Source organism: Aspergillus wentii, assembly GCF_001890725.1.
Source record: "Aspergillus wentii DTO 134E9 unplaced genomic scaffold ASPWEscaffold_2, whole genome shotgun sequence".
Classification (NCBI taxonomy): Eukaryota; Fungi; Ascomycota; class Eurotiomycetes; order Eurotiales; family Aspergillaceae; genus Aspergillus; species Aspergillus wentii.
The window spans coordinates 609020-625136 of record NW_024467833.1 but is presented as its reverse complement, the minus strand read 5'-3'; the positions used below and the strand labels follow the sequence as shown (position 1 = coordinate 625136).

General features: G+C 48.1%; 8 protein-coding genes across 8 annotated transcripts; 3 read left to right on the top strand and 5 right to left on the bottom strand.

Moving 5' to 3' along the window:
- Window positions 1-71: 71 nt before the first annotated feature.
- On the bottom strand, window positions 72-804 carry ASPWEDRAFT_35904 (uncharacterized protein). Its single transcript, XM_040834327.1, has one exon. It carries the CDS (start codon window positions 660-662, stop codon window positions 426-428), a length of 237 nt encoding a protein of 78 aa, XP_040691955.1. The 5' UTR covers window positions 663-804; the 3' UTR covers window positions 72-425.
- A 225-nt stretch (window positions 805-1029) lies between these two features.
- Window positions 1030-2310, bottom strand: ASPWEDRAFT_24229 (uncharacterized protein; the record flags this gene model as incomplete). Its single annotated transcript, XM_040832584.1, has 6 exons — window positions 1030-1292; window positions 1517-1594; window positions 1658-1795; window positions 1855-1985; window positions 2186-2246; window positions 2304-2310. The coding sequence occupies 6 exons, from the start codon at window positions 2308-2310 to the stop codon at window positions 1030-1032; spliced, it is 678 nt and encodes a 225-aa protein (XP_040691954.1).
- Window positions 2311-3321: 1011 nt separating this feature from the next.
- Window positions 3322-3757, top strand: ASPWEDRAFT_168197 (CVNH domain-containing protein; the record flags this gene model as incomplete). Its single annotated transcript, XM_040830265.1, has 3 exons — window positions 3322-3463; window positions 3516-3697; window positions 3746-3757. 3 exons carry the CDS (start codon window positions 3322-3324, stop codon window positions 3755-3757), a joined length of 336 nt encoding a protein of 111 aa, XP_040691953.1.
- A 1670-nt stretch (window positions 3758-5427) lies between these two features.
- Window positions 5428-7474, top strand: ASPWEDRAFT_148413 (sugar porter family MFS transporter; the record flags this gene model as incomplete). The annotated part of the gene is made up of 5 exons (XM_040829552.1): window positions 5428-5832; window positions 5885-6621; window positions 6668-6956; window positions 7021-7134; window positions 7187-7474. The coding sequence occupies exons 1-5, from the start codon at window positions 5602-5604 to the stop codon at window positions 7472-7474; spliced, it is 1659 nt and encodes a 552-aa protein (XP_040691952.1). The 5' UTR covers window positions 5428-5601.
- Window positions 7475-7516: 42 nt separating this feature from the next.
- ASPWEDRAFT_35902 (uncharacterized protein) lies at window positions 7517-8141 on the bottom strand. Its single transcript, XM_040834326.1, has one exon. The coding sequence runs from the start codon at window positions 7980-7982 to the stop codon at window positions 7722-7724; it is 261 nt and encodes an 86-aa protein (XP_040691951.1). The 5' UTR covers window positions 7983-8141; the 3' UTR covers window positions 7517-7721.
- A 614-nt stretch (window positions 8142-8755) lies between these two features.
- ASPWEDRAFT_168195 (intradiol ring-cleavage dioxygenase) lies at window positions 8756-10030 on the top strand (the record flags this gene model as incomplete). The annotated part of the gene is made up of 3 exons (XM_040830264.1): window positions 8756-9149; window positions 9210-9518; window positions 9579-10030. 3 exons carry the CDS (start codon window positions 8756-8758, stop codon window positions 10028-10030), a joined length of 1155 nt encoding a protein of 384 aa, XP_040691950.1.
- Window positions 10031-10147: 117 nt separating this feature from the next.
- Window positions 10148-14558, bottom strand: ASPWEDRAFT_48558 (putative phenol monooxygenase; the record flags this gene model as incomplete). Its single annotated transcript, XM_040837123.1, has 6 exons — window positions 10148-11149; window positions 11204-11593; window positions 12480-12755; window positions 12919-13332; window positions 13380-13402; window positions 13451-14558. The coding sequence occupies 6 exons, from the start codon at window positions 14556-14558 to the stop codon at window positions 10148-10150; spliced, it is 3213 nt and encodes a 1070-aa protein (XP_040691949.1).
- Window positions 14559-14692: 134 nt separating this feature from the next.
- On the bottom strand, window positions 14693-15431 carry ASPWEDRAFT_35899 (uncharacterized protein). The gene has a single exon (XM_040834325.1). The coding sequence runs from the start codon at window positions 15359-15361 to the stop codon at window positions 15026-15028; it is 336 nt and encodes a 111-aa protein (XP_040691948.1). The 5' UTR covers window positions 15362-15431; the 3' UTR covers window positions 14693-15025.
- Window positions 15432-16117: the final 686 nt, after the last annotated feature.

The window sequence follows — 16117 nt, the reverse complement described above, 5'->3', positions numbered from 1 at the left end:
CCAGTCTAGAGTGTGGTGTATAAGAGAAAGATTGGCCTCTGAGGTTGACATGAGGCTAGCTCGTTGAAGTTCTCGTCATTCTTATAGTTGATAGAAGATGGTGGAGTAGATTGTCTACATTTCTGTTCTGGTATAAAGAAAGGTGGAGAATACATTGTCAACTCAACTAATCTGCCTTTTGTTCGCCATTGATTCTCCCTTATCTCGACATCCCAAACCAGACACTCATTCGGGGAAAGAGTTTTCGAAAAACCATTCCCCAAATAGCGGAATGGCGTATGTATCCATGACTGATATAACACCAACTACATAATGTACATGAGCATATCTATGATACTATGATCTAATTCTTCTTGTCTTTCTCCTTTTGGTTTTCGTGGCGTGCTTCTCTCCACCAGTATGGTATCTTTTCCAAATCCTCTGCCTCACTGTGCCTGTGTTTGCTTTGTGAATGTAATCTCCGGTCTTCCATTGCTCTGATGATCCTTCCCACAGTATGCGCCTTTGCGAATGGATACTTGTGAGGTGTAATGATGCATTCTTTGCATGTGCCACTTTAGCAAAGATTCCTCTCTGCACTTATATTTGCATCTTTCGTATTTGCATGTGATGGATTTTTCTGCTTCCTTTTCCCCGTTGCATCCCGCATGGTGTCTTTCCATCGTGGCTGTAGTCGGCGTCTTGTAGCCACAGACGCAATATAACTCAAAGAGTGTTGGTACCTCTCGGTCCCCGCCTCCGTATAGCAGGTTGGTCCGAGGGGACTTTGAACCGTCTCTTGTTACATTGATTTTTTTTTTTTTTTTTTTTTTTTTTTTTTTTTTGCGAAAATCAATGTACGCTTTTCGATTTGCGTTCAGTACTTTGTCAAGGTGGTTGTCACTTTCTTCATTTATTGTCGCGTTAATCCCGATATCATCAAAAATTTCATGATTTTGACCGTCAGTTAGCGGTGAGATGACCTCAGTCATATTGAGGTCTTCGTCGACTTCTTTCTCGCTTTCTGTTTTGTCAATGTCGGTTTCATCGTCATCCATTTCCTGATTGTTCATTTCTTGATCCTCCGTCTCGCGGGTTTTTCGCGGCAATAGCGTGCCCCTTCCCACAGAAATCCTTGCCGTTGCCTCTTTTTGACCTGGTGATCAATGTCTTTGATTTTGGGTTCCTCCCAATCAAGAAGTTTCTGTTTTCATAAATGGGCTGTCGCTTTTCTTCGCGCATCTGCGTTATTTGCATCAAATCCTGCTTCTTCCATATACCGAGTTGTTTGATTGGTGCCGATCTTCGTTTTTCTGAACGGGGTTTCAGAGTATTTCGGTTTCAATTCGTCATCGAATTTCGATTTGACTCGCAGGCTATAAAGATCAGTCTATGCAGGGCCGATATAATCACGTATTGTGCCGTTTCTCCGTGTCTCATTGAAATATCAAGCATAAGCTGGACAGCATGCTCATTGATGCATCGCATGGTTCGTGTTGGATGGATATGGGATGCCAGGCTGATGTGCGGGACAAACCCGACGCAATGTATTTGCACTGCACACTGGTATGACGCCTGAGGCAGGGGCTGAAGACTGTGAAACAGGTGTATTCCTCTAATTGTGTCAAGTCAGTCAAATATTGCAGATCAATTCGATTGTGCATCCATGAGATCATACCGTCAAATTTGTTGGGGTTGGGTTTGAAGACCCGAGCCTTGACTTCAACGATTGCCAGGACATGGCCACCATCGAGGCCATTCGAATTTTGCCGAAAAACGTTTTGTATTCGTGGATCGAAAGTCAGAGTATATTGGACTGGGGGTGTCAGAATAACATTTCTCTAAGAGATGCTAGTTCTTCGATGATCAGCTTACATGAGTCAGACACGACAGATTGTATAGTGACCTGTCTTTTCAACCAGAATGGCTTCGTGGTCCGGAAGCCCGATAGATTCGTTGGTGACGATGATTTGGAGGATTTCTCTCCGATGCGGAGTCGATTTATGCTGATGTTCGGGTTATTTTAATGATCATAGTGTCATTTAGTATGTTGTATCTCTTCGTGTCTTCCGTAATTGTGTTCGAAGGTTTTATGTCGAAAGCGTAGAAAGTGGAGGATGAATTGTAAGGCACGTTCTATGACTGTCACACCTGGCTTTTGGCCATCCCCTTTTCCTTGTGTTCTGTAACTAATACGGTTATGAACCTCTCGATCATTTCGCCCGACGAACGGTCCTTGACACTAAAAGTATATATTGGTATTATACCTAAGTATAATGATAGTATTTGTTATTACTCACTCTTGTTACATGACTAGTTTATACCAGACATCCCAGACTTTTTCAATTCAATGGTAGGCTTTATATTAAATGGGCCTGGCAGATGCCATTGCGATGTGTCCTTGCGTGGAAGGTACGATTTAACCAGGCAGAATGTATATAGAAACGATATGACAGTAGAAGCATTATATAAAAGGTGCTTGATTGAACTAGCTGGGTGCTTCTTATAGAAGACCACAGGGATAAATGTATGGCAATAAATGAAGAATGATGATTTGTTTGTATGCTTGGATGATGGATGGAAGAGAAGAAATAAAAGACGAATAATGAAAAATCAGTCTATTTATCTTCATGGATGCAGTGAATTCTACATAGAAATGGTGCCTGATTCCATTCATTCCTCATTATCCTCATGATCTATTCTATACTGATATATCGTTGCCTAATGTTGTGCTACAGTGAAAGCAGTTTACTCTACTCATTCATCATAATTATGGAATAGCAATATACCGCGGGGGCTGTCTAGTACTCAGATTGATCGATAGCTGCCTATGCCAAGCAAATGGAGGGGCAGCTTCTCCAACGATGTTTTAGACAATACCATCTTGGGTGGCTATCCATAATCCATTATTAATTAATCAGAAACCAACTGCCAAGTATGTAGGACCTTGGTATCTGACCAGCATATTTCTTAATAATATGCCGCATCCCAGCGTTGATCAAGCTGATGAGCTGAAAACCATCACGGCCCACGATTTCCTTGACATCATGTTTTCCCCATCGGGTCAGGGTCTCACAGCTGAGCTGGCCCAATCAACACCCGCCATGGCTGAGCCACTCCTATAAATACGCCGCATTTGCCCCACTCGGGACAGTTTCAGCCTGTTAAGGCCACCTTCAGCTGCAGCGGATCTGTAGATGCGTTTCCAAGCAGTATGTATCTGCGTTCTCCACTGCCACTCCTGCCCCTCCTTGGCGGGGTTATAAGTACCTATCCCGCCCTCGTCCTCTCCCTTTCTCTTTCTTAGACTCCATCTCTATTCTATCCACCTACACACTCACCATGTCTTTCCACCACTCCGCCAAGGACATCCACATCGAGCAGGACGGCCAGAGCACCTTCTTGCTCTGCCACGTCAGCGACAACAACGGTAACTTCCACGGCACCAAGATCAGGCTGGACGATCACATCGGCAACAGTGACGGTATGTCTTCTACACACTACAGTATACCCTTCAGTCAAACTGATATCTCCAGGCTGGTTCAAATGGGGCGGCGTCAACTTCACCCAGAGTGCTCGTAACATCGCCCTCGTCCACACCAATGAAGGACCCAAGCTCGAGGCTGATCTCTCCATGATCAACGGTGGAAGCAGAGGTCGCCAGGGCATGTTCTTGAGCCAGAAGATCACCAACGAGGGCGGAAGACTGCGTTTCATTGTAAGTGAGACTATACTGTGATGGTGGGTGTGTTCTAACTGGTGTTAGGGAGGCGAATAAATTACGAACTTATGTAGCATAAACGAGGATGAATTGAATCGTTGAACATATCAGGTTTTTGCTGTTGTATGTACTCGGATGCAGTAGAGGTAGGGTGTTTGTGCCCAATGTAGGTAGCAGCCCAATGTGGGATGTCGTATATGCAAGATGTCATATTGCAGCTATACAGACTTATAATTGGTGATGTTATGACCAAATTGGGATAAATGCATGACAATATCATATGTAAGCAGTGCATTATGCATGAACAGAATAAGCATTAAGCACGAATTAAGAATCTCAGCACGTGACTAAAAATGAAGAACTATTCCAAAGTAATTTGAAAAAATCAAACAGAATGCATCTCTTGTAGATCCAGAAGCATGGAAAGAAATCTCCGTTCCTTGGTACCGTAGATCCGAGCCGAGATGATCCCGAGATGACTACCTGACCATTCATCGGTTGACCGGTTCTTGGATTGATTTTATTTTACAGCAACTTAAATCGCGACTGCTGCAGTTTCCAGGTTTCTAACGCAAAATGCTCACCGGTGTTGAATATCTGGGGATCCCCGCGTTGCTTTCGTGCTGATCTGGGGTGTTAGTCTCGATTACAGAAATATATATCTTGCAGCGGAGACATTGGTCCCTCTCTAATTTCACCGCCAGGAATTACACTCAATCCTTTAAAAGTCAAGGAAATGAGTCAGACAAAGTTCTACTAGTAAAATATTTCCTTCTCATCGTACCGGCTATATATTGACCAGCGGAATAAAGCGCCAACCCAGCCACGGTCCTTGGCACTGTTTTTAGCTGAAAAGCGAAAGAAACACGCCACCCACAGGCCACGTGAGATAAGATTCTCAGATCAAGTCGGGTGATGCGACACAGACTCTCGTACTCGGAGACACCCGAGTCCAGTCCTCGGTTGGATCTGGGATGGAAGCATTCTGGTTTCATCTGGTGAGTCGTACAGATGATTATGGTGGTACTGGTATGCTGATTGTGGTGATGTTACATTACATTATATCCAGTATAGCAATCTTGCTTACTATTATTATATTATCATCAAGTGCTTTAACTACCATCACTTCTACCTAAGCGATAACTGTCAAACGGAGATTTCTCCAGATCCGCACACGTGGTAGGCTGGATTTTCCGACCCCTGTCCTCTCCAACCAATCACTCCTTCTGCTTCCCCGGCATCCAGCCCGAACCAGGAACAGTCGCCGACATTCCGCCTCTCAGTGGCTGCACCTAAAATAACCTTCTGGTGTTTTCCCCAGTCCAAATTGCCCGAGCGTTTGTATGGCTGGAGAAAACCACAGAGACCCGGTCTAGATGCGGTTGCACTGCATGGATTGGCTAATCAGGGTCATCTCATCCATCCTGGGGTTGGCTGCCACTTTGATCCATTTATCCATGTCTGTCATGGAAGAGTATGGAAAAACGGCTAGTAACGGGGTTTACGGTACGGTACCTTTCCCTGCAGTCCATTCACTGCAGCAGTTCCAGACTTGGGCGTCCAGTCAGATGCCGGACTAGATGGCTTCTCATTTTGTTTGCTGACTTGATTGGTTGTCTTTTTTATCCCCAGATCCACCTCCGTATCCCCAGACGGTCCAAGCGATCGAATCCATGATGGCGATGGGAAGAAGTCACATGCCCCTGTCTTTTTTTTATGGCGGCGAGGAAGAAAAGGGAAGGGGAAGGATTTCGCGGGGCCCGGGTTGTTCTTGCCTTATAAGTCCTGTGCGTCCCCGCGAGTTCTTCTTTCTCTGATCCCTACCCTCTCTCTTCTCTTCTTCTCAACATCTCCCGTTCAGACTTCACGCTCAATTTCCTTCATCGAGCGACGTCTACAACATGGCAGACGACGCTGGGGCGCACGCTGCCCACTTGGACGTGAATGTCCCTCCTGTGGTGACGATTCCCGCCGGGACAACCGATGCAGAACGTGTCGAGGCTCCTGTTACCTTCAAAGCGTACCTCATGTGTGCGTTTGCTGCCTTTGGTGGTATCTTCTTCGGCTATGACTCCGGTTATATCAGCGGTGTGATGGCCATGAGATACTTCATCGAAACATTCGAGCATCTGGTGAGTTCCTCCCATTTACCATGAGTATGACTGCTGACTCCGTTCTTGCCAGGATTACAATACCACCCCCGAAGAACTCTTTGTCATTCCTTCCTGGAAGAAATCGCTGATAACCTCCATCCTCTCCGCTGGTACCTTCTTCGGTGCTCTTATTGCTGGTGATCTGGCAGATTGGTTTGGTCGTCGTCTCACCATCGTGAGCGGATGTGCTATCTTCATCGTCGGTGTCGTCCTTCAGACTGCGTCCACCAGTGTCGCCCTCCTCGTCGTTGGCCGTTTGATCGCCGGGTTCGGTGTTGGTTTCGTTTCGGCCATCATCATTCTGTACATGTCTGAAATCGCCCCTCGCAAGGTCCGTGGTGCCATTGTGTCAGGTTACCAGTTCTGCGTCACCATCGGTCTGATGTTGGCTTCTTGTGTCGACTATGCCACCGAAAACCGGACTGACTCTGGCTCGTACCGTATCCCTATCGGTATTCAGATTGCCTGGGCTTTGATTCTGGGAATTGGATTGCTTATCCTACCCGAGTCTCCCAGATACTTTGTCCGAAAGGGTGAGATTGCCAAGGCGACTCATGCTCTCGCTCGCGTTCGTGGTCAGCCGGAGGAGTCCGCGTTTATTCAGCAGGAGCTGGCGGAGATCATTGCCAACAATGAGTACGAGCTGCAGGCGATGCCTCAGGGTGGTTATTTCGCTACCTGGGCCAACTGCTTCCGGGGCAGTCTCTGGAAGGCTAACAGTAACCTTCGTCGGACTATTCTGGGTACCTCGCTCCAAATGATGCAGCAGTAAGTTTTCTGACAACAATTCCTTAACCAAGTCTAACATTTACAGATGGACCGGTGTGAACTTTGTCTTCTACTTTGGCACCACATTCTTCAAAAGTCTTGGAACGATTGATGACCCCTTCTTGATCAGTATGATCACCACTATTGTCAACGTCTGCTCGACCCCCATCTCGTTCTGGACCATGGAAAAGATCGGCCGTCGTCCACTGCTTCTCTGGGGAGCTTTGGGAATGGTTGTCTGTCAATTCATTGTGGCTATCGTCGGTGTCACTGATGGAGAGAACAAGCAGGCTGTCAGCGCTATGATCTCTTTTATCTGCATTTATATCTTTTTCGTGAGTCCTCCTATCTTGACGAAGACATATGGACCCCATCTAACATCAATTGCGCGCAAAAAAGTTCGCCTCGACGTGGGGACCAGGAGCTTGGATTGTCATTGGCGAGATCTATCCATTGCCAATCCGTTCTCGTGGCGTGGCTTTGTCGACGGCGTCAAACTGGCTGTGGAATTGCGTGAGTTCTGGCCCAAATTTGCCCAGCGGAGGACTGAGTACTAACTGCTTAGATTATCGCGGTTATCACTCCCTACATGGTCGACACGGACAAGGGCAATCTCAAAGCCAAGGTCTTTTTCATCTGGGGTTCTCTCTGCGCATGTGCCTTCGTGTACACCTACTTTTTGGTTCCCGAAACCAAGGGCCTTACACTCGAGCAGGTGGACAAGATGATGGAGGAGACAACACCGCGTACCTCTGCCAAGTGGAAGCCACACAGCACCTTTGCTGCGGATATGGGACTCACCGAGAAGGATGTTTCTGGCAAGATTACGCAGGTGGTGCACAAGGAGGTTTGAGACGAGGTTTGAGATTTCTGCACGCTGTGCATTTTGACAAGTTCTGCGGGATTTTCGCACGATAATAATAACATGTATTACGTATACCCATGGTGATGTTTGTGCACGAGATTGAAGAATAATAATGCTACTTGATTCGCATCAAAATTTCCAAAAGACTCCACAGGATAGGAAAATTAGGGTCTGGAACCGAGTACCGAGAGGAATTTCCCCGATATTCAGCCACGAGCTTAAATGGTGATTCAGGTTAAGCACGGCCAAGCCACCAGTACGCGGCCTGCTGGGTGGAACAAGAGGAGGATATCAAACAATAAGCATATCGCGATGGAGAGAACATCGGGATGTGGATGAGAATTGACTGCCGAAGAACCCTGATGCTCGACCCTGATTGGCCCTGATGCGCAGCAGCCTCGGAAAACCCACACGACGCGACGTGCCAAGCCAAAAGACTGCGTGTTGCTCCGGACAGCCTTGGCAGCGCTAAGCCTGTTCGGGGAGTGATCAGCATAAATCCGCCAATGGGAGGGGGGCAATTACTGTTTCTGCCAAGGCCAAGACGGTCTGCTTTTTGGGTATACAAAGTCTTATAATAGATGATAGATTGATAGTTTAAAGATGGATAGATTAGAGATGGTTTATTCTGTCTACAGATGATATTGATAGTGCAGATAGAGTATTGTAGGCATACTGTATACTGAGTAGTTATGCGAGAATATCATATAGAACTATGATACTATTATGAAGAGAAGATGAATGAGTCGTCCCAATTAGCTTCATCTTCATCTTATCGCCCTAGTTTTCCGTCGTCGTCAGCGGTCCAGCTCTAGCGAGTCAACAACAGGCCCTGATGCTAACTATGGCACCAGCTAGCCTGCTAGTGGCTATCTAGAATCACCATTCAGGATTCTACCTATTCCTCTTACCCCGGGAAATCCACTTCTGGATTTGCCGTTACGCAGACACAACGCATGCACGTAACATACAGACACCCTGGCAGAAGCCGATAGAAGGTTGTTGGACTGCACGGAGGCGACTCCGCTGCGGGGCGTGCTTCATCTATGGTGCTGGTGATGAATTGGCAATGCTGGTGATGTTATTTGCTGGATGGGGCAGGGTTGGAGGTGCATCAGCTTGTTTGGGTTATTTTGGTTTATAGTATGGATATAGTGGCATCGAGGGGTATAAAAGGGTCGTGGGATCACCCGTATCTTCACCTTTTTTATCATCATCATCAATCATCTTCAGTCTTTCTCTTGAATATCTTGGATATCTTCAGCCAACATGGTCCGTCTCGCTTCTTCTCTCCTCGCCGGTGTCGTCGGCCTCGCCTCGATGGCGTCTGCCCATCCCGGCCACAACGTCAAGGCCGAAGCCGCTGAGCGTGCTGCGGCCCTCAACAACCTCCACTCGCGCAGTCTGAGCGGCTGTGCCACCAACCTTCGTGCTCGCGGCCACGAGCAGGGCAACGTCGCCCGTCGTAACCGCGCCGTGCAGAACTTGCGCAGAAAGAGAGGTCTCGAGACTCGCGCTCCTTTCCTCAAGGCTCGCGATGATGCTCCCTTGAACATTACCCACCACTCTTCGTTCGATGCGACTCCCTCGACTGACCCCTCGGTTCTGTTTGCTTCCAACGCAAGCTGCATCCTTGCCGAGGACGTTACTCAGGGCCCTTACTGTACGTACCATAACCCATAAAAACCAACCCAGTCCAGCAACAGCAAGCTAACTCCAGCAGACGTCTCCGGCGAACTCATCCGTTCCAACCTCGTCGATGGCCAAGAAGGTGTCCCCCTCTTCCTCGACATCCAGCTCGTCGACACCAACACCTGCGAGCCCGTCCCCGAAGTCTACCTCGACTTCTGGCACTGCAATGCCACCGGCGTTTACTCTGGCGTTACTGCCAGTGGAAACGGTGACTCTTCGGACGAGTCCAACTTGAACGCTACTTTCCTCCGTGGTCTGCAGAAGACGGATAAGGATGGTGTTGCGCAGTTTGAGTCGATTTTCCCCGGTCACTATACCGGTCGTGCTACGCACATTCACGGTACGCCCTTCTTCCGTCTCCAAGAGTGTTTTGAAGATGAAAGCTAATAATATTGTTCAGTCCTCTCTCACCCCGCCAACGAAACTACCGTCAACAAGAACGACACCATCTCCGGCCTCTACACCTCCTCTTCCTCGCACGTCGGCCAGATCTTCTTCGACCAGGACCTCATCACCGAAGTCGAGAAGAACGCTCCTTACTCCACCAACACCCAGGAGTTGACCGAGAACAGCGACGACGACATCCTCCTCCAGGAGCTCGACAGCAACATTGACCCCTTCATGGAGTACGTCTACCTCGGTGACAGCGCGGCCGATGGTATCTTTGCTTGGATCTCCGTTGGTATTGACCCGACTGTTGACACGAGCGTTACGCCTGCTGCTTACTATACCCATGATGGTGGTGTTGAGAATGAGAACAGTGGTATGGGTATGGGTGGTGGTGGTGGTGCACCTCCTTCTGCTCCTGGTTCTGCTTCTTCTTCCTCTGCTTCGCCTTCGGCTTCGGCTTAGATGAGGTGGTGGTTATTAGATGGCGGAGAGTGATGTTTTGATAGTGTATTAAATTGAATCAACTTTTGTTTGATTAGATTATCTATTATTCTATATTCGATATTTTAAATATTTACGCTATCCAGCTGCAAATGTACTCATCCGCCTCAACCTCTCTCCATACTTCCAAAGAAAGATTGGCGCCGGCACCCCAAACGCAATCGAAATAAACGCCAACAAACTATTCCCCCACCCATAATCCAACGCCGCATACATATACGGCGCAAACAACGGAAACCCAAACCCAGCCAACGACCGCAAAAACGCCCCCGCGGCAATCGCACTCGCCGCAAACCGCGTATACGAATCCACCAAATACGTCTGGATACACAAAAACGCAGTAATAACACCCAATCCAAACAGACACGCCCCGATGTTCGGCGCAATCCAGTGCTCGTGTGTTTGGGCCGTCCAGCCGTAGATGAAGAGGCCTGCGGGCGTGGAGATGGCAGCGACGGACATAAGAGGTACGCGGAACTCGGGTCGCCCGACGCCGTTGTTGCGTTTCTTGAGAGCGCGGTAAATGCGGTCGTTTAGGGGGGCGCAGATCTGTGATCCCAGCCAGAAGCCCAGGCCGAGCGAGATGTAGTTTAGGCCGCCGATGCCGGTGGATTCGTGGTATTGTTCCGTCCAGAGGGTGGGGAAGGTCGAGAGGACGAGGTACATGAGGCCGTAGATGTAGGCCATGTAGAGGGCGAGGAGCTGGACGATGGGCTGTGTGGCGAGGAGACGAAAGGGGCGGACCAGCGAGATGCGGAGAACTTGAGTGAGTGTTTTATTCTGCTGTTCGGCGTCGGTTTGGAAGGATTGATCGCCGGTTTCTTTGCGGAGTTGCTTTGCGCGGACTTGCAGGATCTTCGGGGCGTAGGTTTCGCGGAGGAAGAAGAGGCCTGCGAGTTGAATCACCCCGTCTGCGATGGAGGTTGCCCAGAATGCCCATCGCCAGGAGACGTTTTCTGCGATGAAACCGCCTGCGATAGGGCCGACTGCTGGGCCGAGCAGGGGTGCTAAACTGTACATGGCCATGCCTTTTCCTCGTTCTTCAGGCCGGAAGCAATCTGAAAGCACACCACCGCCAATCTACCATCATCAGCTACTTCGCTACTCAGTGTGTAAAGCAGAATAGATACTCACAGCCATAGGCGCACTCCCACCCAACCCAGCCAAAAACCGAAACGCAATCATCTGCCCCTTCGACTGCGAGACCGCACACGCAATGTTAAAAACCAAATACCATAGATTCGCCAATTGCAAAACAATCACCCTCCCGAAGATCTCAGAAAGCGGGCCCAGCAGAAGCGGCCCAAATGCGTACGCCAGCACAAACGCCGACAGGGTAATGGCCGACTCGACTTCATCCGTGATGTGGAAATCCGCAGAGATGGAGGTTAGGGCTGGAGCGATCATGGACGAGGAAACGGGGGAGATGAAGGTGAAGCAGGAGACGATGATCACGGCCGACCATTTCTTGCCCATCGACCAGTTTTTGGGATTCCCGGGGTCATCGGGGCCATTCCAGGTTACCTGTGGTTTGGTTTGGTTAATTGGGTTCTTGGGGATGGGATAGATGGCTAGTGGCGACTTACTAGCTTGGAGTTATCTGGGGCTTCTGTTTTTTGCTTTTCCAGCTCTGGTTGAGACTGAGGTTGTGCTTCCAAGTCGACATTGAGATTTTCTCTAGATTCTGGTTGTAGCTCAGACGATTGATCGGATTTCACCTCCTCATCTGACCTGGTGGGTTGTGATTTCGTCATGGCCAAAACCAAAGGAACAATCAAGGGAGAAAATCTGTATCAACAACAGTCATCCGGAAACAAAAACAACAGCAACTGCTGGATATATATAAAAATCCCCACCCAAAACTTGAAACATTCTCCCCATGCAAGACGGTGATAAGAACCGTTAAACACCGATACCAGTGGAGACAAATCCTCCATTGTCCCCGAATAATGCAGTCATAATTGGCTCAGAGACACGGTCCCAGTGGTCCAGAAGCAAAGCTTGACCAAGTGGTTGAGACGTCGGCAGTCGGGGCCGTTAGACACCGATTTTATGTCGGCATGAAGCGAGCAAAAGTGGACCAAAGAGGCAAAAATGAAGCAAAATCTGGGGGCAGAGTCGGATGTACGGCACGGGTCAGGTGACTAATATGCACGTGTTGGGCGTATTTATAATGAACGTTTTGGTGATAGCTGTCCTGCTTATGCTTTTTGTTACTGTTTATTATCTGGCTTATGCTGATCGTCGTTAATTGTGACTCATAAAGATATGAATCAGTTATGCTGATCAGTGTTTTGTGGATGGGTTCGGTTCCTTTGAGATGATATAAATAAACCTGATTGATCGCTAAATCGCAAATAATCTAAACCACCCTCAAAGACAGCCTTAAATAGTCCTGTATCCTCTTCACATCGCTCAGGGCTGCTATCACACCGATATACCCATCAGGTCGCACAACAGCCAGAGCACCCTGGTTCACATCCACACCGTACAGCTTGTACACATCATCCATATCGTAACCGCTGTAAAAGGACATCTCCGAGTATTTCTTGAGTTCGCGTGGGAGATCCCGCCATGTAAAATCTCTCTGGAGACGCGGGTGGATGACGACCTGTTCAATCAGTGAAGGGGGGAACTTGGGAATGATCGACGAGCCTAGAGCCGTCAATGTTTGCGCGGACATTCCCTGTGGATCTAAAAGGTCTGATGATGTGAGGCACAGGATGCGAAAGCGTCCTGTTGAGAGAAAATCTGGAAGCAATCAGCAAACGGCGTTATCAATCATTGCTGCATCACTAACCGTCTTGCAAGTCGCGTCGGTTTCCATCGGCGTGTCTCTTGTATCGCACATTCATCAATCTTCTTCCCGGTCGAAGAACTCCGAAGAGATAATCTGTCCCTTGGATAGGATTCTTGGAATCGTTTTTTAAAGTTCTGTGCACGGTGACGTTTTCAGGATACTCGATACCACAACCGCTGGTGAAACCGTTGCCTGTGCTGAACACTTTGAGGAACTGCTCGTGGGTGAGTTGTTCAACACCGTCCTCTGTAGAACCAATCTTGCCGGAAAACATCGACGAAAAAGCACGGTCAAACTCGATCAATTGCTGGGCAATGGTGTGCCTTTCGGTGTCGTAGGTGTCGAGGACAGTGTCGGGCTGTCCTGGTGTAGCAGAGTCATGACTGAGGCCATGGATCGAATAGACCAGTTTCCAGGCCAGATTGTAAGAGTCCATCATCGATACATTCATGCCTTGGCCAGCCTATTGTTGTAAGCAAGTGACCTTGTCAGTCAATTACAACCACATACCTTGGGACTGTGTGTGTGACATGCTGAAGTGACAGTCAGTATAGTTCAAGATACACTTGGAATGGACCTACCATCTCCTGCAATAAATACTCGATTGATTCCTTTTGAATCCTTGACGGTAAATTTATCCGACACCCGCTGGCCAATTTGGTATGCTGCCCACCAGTCGACTGCACCATCCTCCTTTGGCCGGATGTAATATGGCTTGAAGGCGTCTTCTGCCTGTTGAAAGATGCTCTCCAGTGTCACCTTACTCCTGCGAGCTCTAGCATCACTCTTTGGCTGATCAGAGCCATCCCCATTCTCTTCACCTTCAGGAGCTTCGTCTTCCGGTACCTGAACATACAGTCGAGTCAAGTACTCGCCCGTTGCGATACGCTCTCGCGGAATGACCATCACCGAACCAGCCGGTGCATGAATAGCGCAGCGACGTCTGATATCCGGAAAGTCAGTGTCGACAACCAGATCCACGACACCCCAAATATGGTCCAACGATTCTCCGACCAACTTGAGACCCATGCAACGTCGCACAGCCGAGCGAGCCCCATCCGCACCGATCAAATGCTTCGAGCGGACAGTCCTGCACTGCCCGTCGGTTTCAATCTCCGCAACAACAGGGAATTCCGCATCCCCATCCTCGTCAATCTTGACATCAATCAACTTCGTGTTGCGCTGGACCCCACGCTTCGAGTATCGCAGCAAATCCGTCTCAAGAATACGCTCAATTCGACCTTGGTGAATGGTAACTTCATGGGGAAATCTCGCCGGCACCGCAACATCAGGAACGGTTGAAGTCCGCTCAATCACCTCATCCTTATTCTCAGATGGATTCCAAAACGCCACTTCCTCCATATGGCAGCCATCACTGAGGATCTCATCCGCAAGACCTAGCGACTTGAGCACCTCAAGCGTACGAGGCTGGAGACCATCCGCCTGGCCTGATTTCAGTGTTCCCGGCTTCGCATCCACGCAGAGAAGCGAATCGTCATTTAAGCCATATCTCGCGAGAAGCAAATTGAGCATCAACCCCGCCGGGCCAGCACCGACGACAACGACTTCGTATTTCTCTGTCTGGGCGTCTTTGGACGGTGGCGGGGTTAGACGGGGCAGTGGGGGAGCGAAAGAAGGCAGGACGCGCAACTCGCGCGACGAGGAGGCGTACTCGGTGAACACAGGCATTATTACTATGAGGTGTAGATTTTATTCATATTGATACAAAAGCAACTAAAGGAAAGACTTTAATACAAACGATGGACGATCGTAGCACAGGCCAGCCTTGCATTGTTGATTAATGATTATCATAGAATTATTAACGACTTACCCAATGCCGCCAATGCACGAACCGCGTGGAACATCGCGTGGAGAGGGCGAAACTCTCTTCTCCTCCATTCAAAAGGCTTCAAATCTTCCAGGTGGACCTATTTTGTTCGGGGAAAGATTCTGTACTTGGACTGTGGCAATTTGCAATCCTGCTGTATTGAAACTTACAATTACTTCGTATTTTATGTATGCAATATTCATCATTCGTATTCTCTCATCAATCAAGCATAGACATATCCCATATCATAACCCAGTCATCAAATATCCAACTGAATTAAACATCAAAAAACCCCTATATTTCATCAAAAAAGACTCAAACTCACACTCTACGGCGCAGCAGCAACCTTGAACGACTTGAACGACGCAATATGCGCCCCAGGAGCATAGAAGCACTGATTCGGTCGAATCTGCACCGAGTACGTAGCCGAGTTGCAGTTATCATTCGGATAGCCGAAAACGACCAGATTCGCCTGGTTGTATGAAGCCTTGATGGCTTTGATGTCAGGGCTGCCGGTGAATTTGTAGCATCCTTTGGTGGAGTCGGATTTAGTGATTTCTTGGGCGGCGCTGCCGGGGCAGTTTTCTTGGGTGAAGCCGCTCACTGTCCATCCGGAGACGGAGGTGGCGATGGTCAGGAGGATGAGGGGGAGTTGGAGTTGCATGCTGGTTGGTTTGAGTTGATGTTGAGATTGTAGAGTAGATGGATGATGGATGATGGAGATGAGGGCTGATAGAGGATAGAGGATAGAGGATATCTTGTTGTCATATTTATATTTAAGAAAAATCCATACATCTATATTCTAGTATAGAGGTTAGGCCACTACCCAGTATGTACGATCAAAAAGCTGACTAGCTATACATTCATGAATATGTCGTAGCGTTACATCCAACTCAACAGCGAATAACGACAGGAGACCACCATTAAGGCGATTACTTAGCCTCAATCTGACTGTATTGGGGGAACAAAATCCGGGGATATCTACATGAATTCATGCAGTGCTAGTCAGCCATGTTGTCAGCCAAGATAAGGCATGCAGAGCTGAGATGAACTGTAGGTAGCAGATTTATACTGGCTTATTGAGTGATCGAAGACACCACATGAAATGAATATCATTCAATGACTATCTTTTAGCTATAACTATACTGCCTACAAGGCTGCAGACATTTTAATCGATGGCGGTGGCTGTAGGCCCACGCCTTGTATAGATAGTAGCACTACACTTTTAATTTATAGAATAGTGTAATCCAGACTTTGATAACGAGAATAGACAGTTAACGGTATGGACATATCGCCCCATCCTCATACCATTTTATTCCTACGAGTAATACAAAACCGCGTTTTATCACAAATCATAATAAAAATCTACACAGAGAACAAATGGTTATTCAAATTCCCATTTTTCCGACCCAATTATCAA

Coding starts and splice junctions, on each gene's coding strand:
- ASPWEDRAFT_35902 (XM_040834326.1), bottom strand. CDS start 7,982: ATGCTGATCACTCCCCGAACAGGCTTAGCGCTGCCAAGGCTGTCCGGA.
- ASPWEDRAFT_35899 (XM_040834325.1), bottom strand. CDS start 15,361: ATGCAACTCCAACTCCCCCTCATCCTCCTGACCATCGCCACCTCCGTC.
- ASPWEDRAFT_35904 (XM_040834327.1), bottom strand. CDS start 662: ATGGAAAGACACCATGCGGGATGCAACGGGGAAAAGGAAGCAGAAAAA.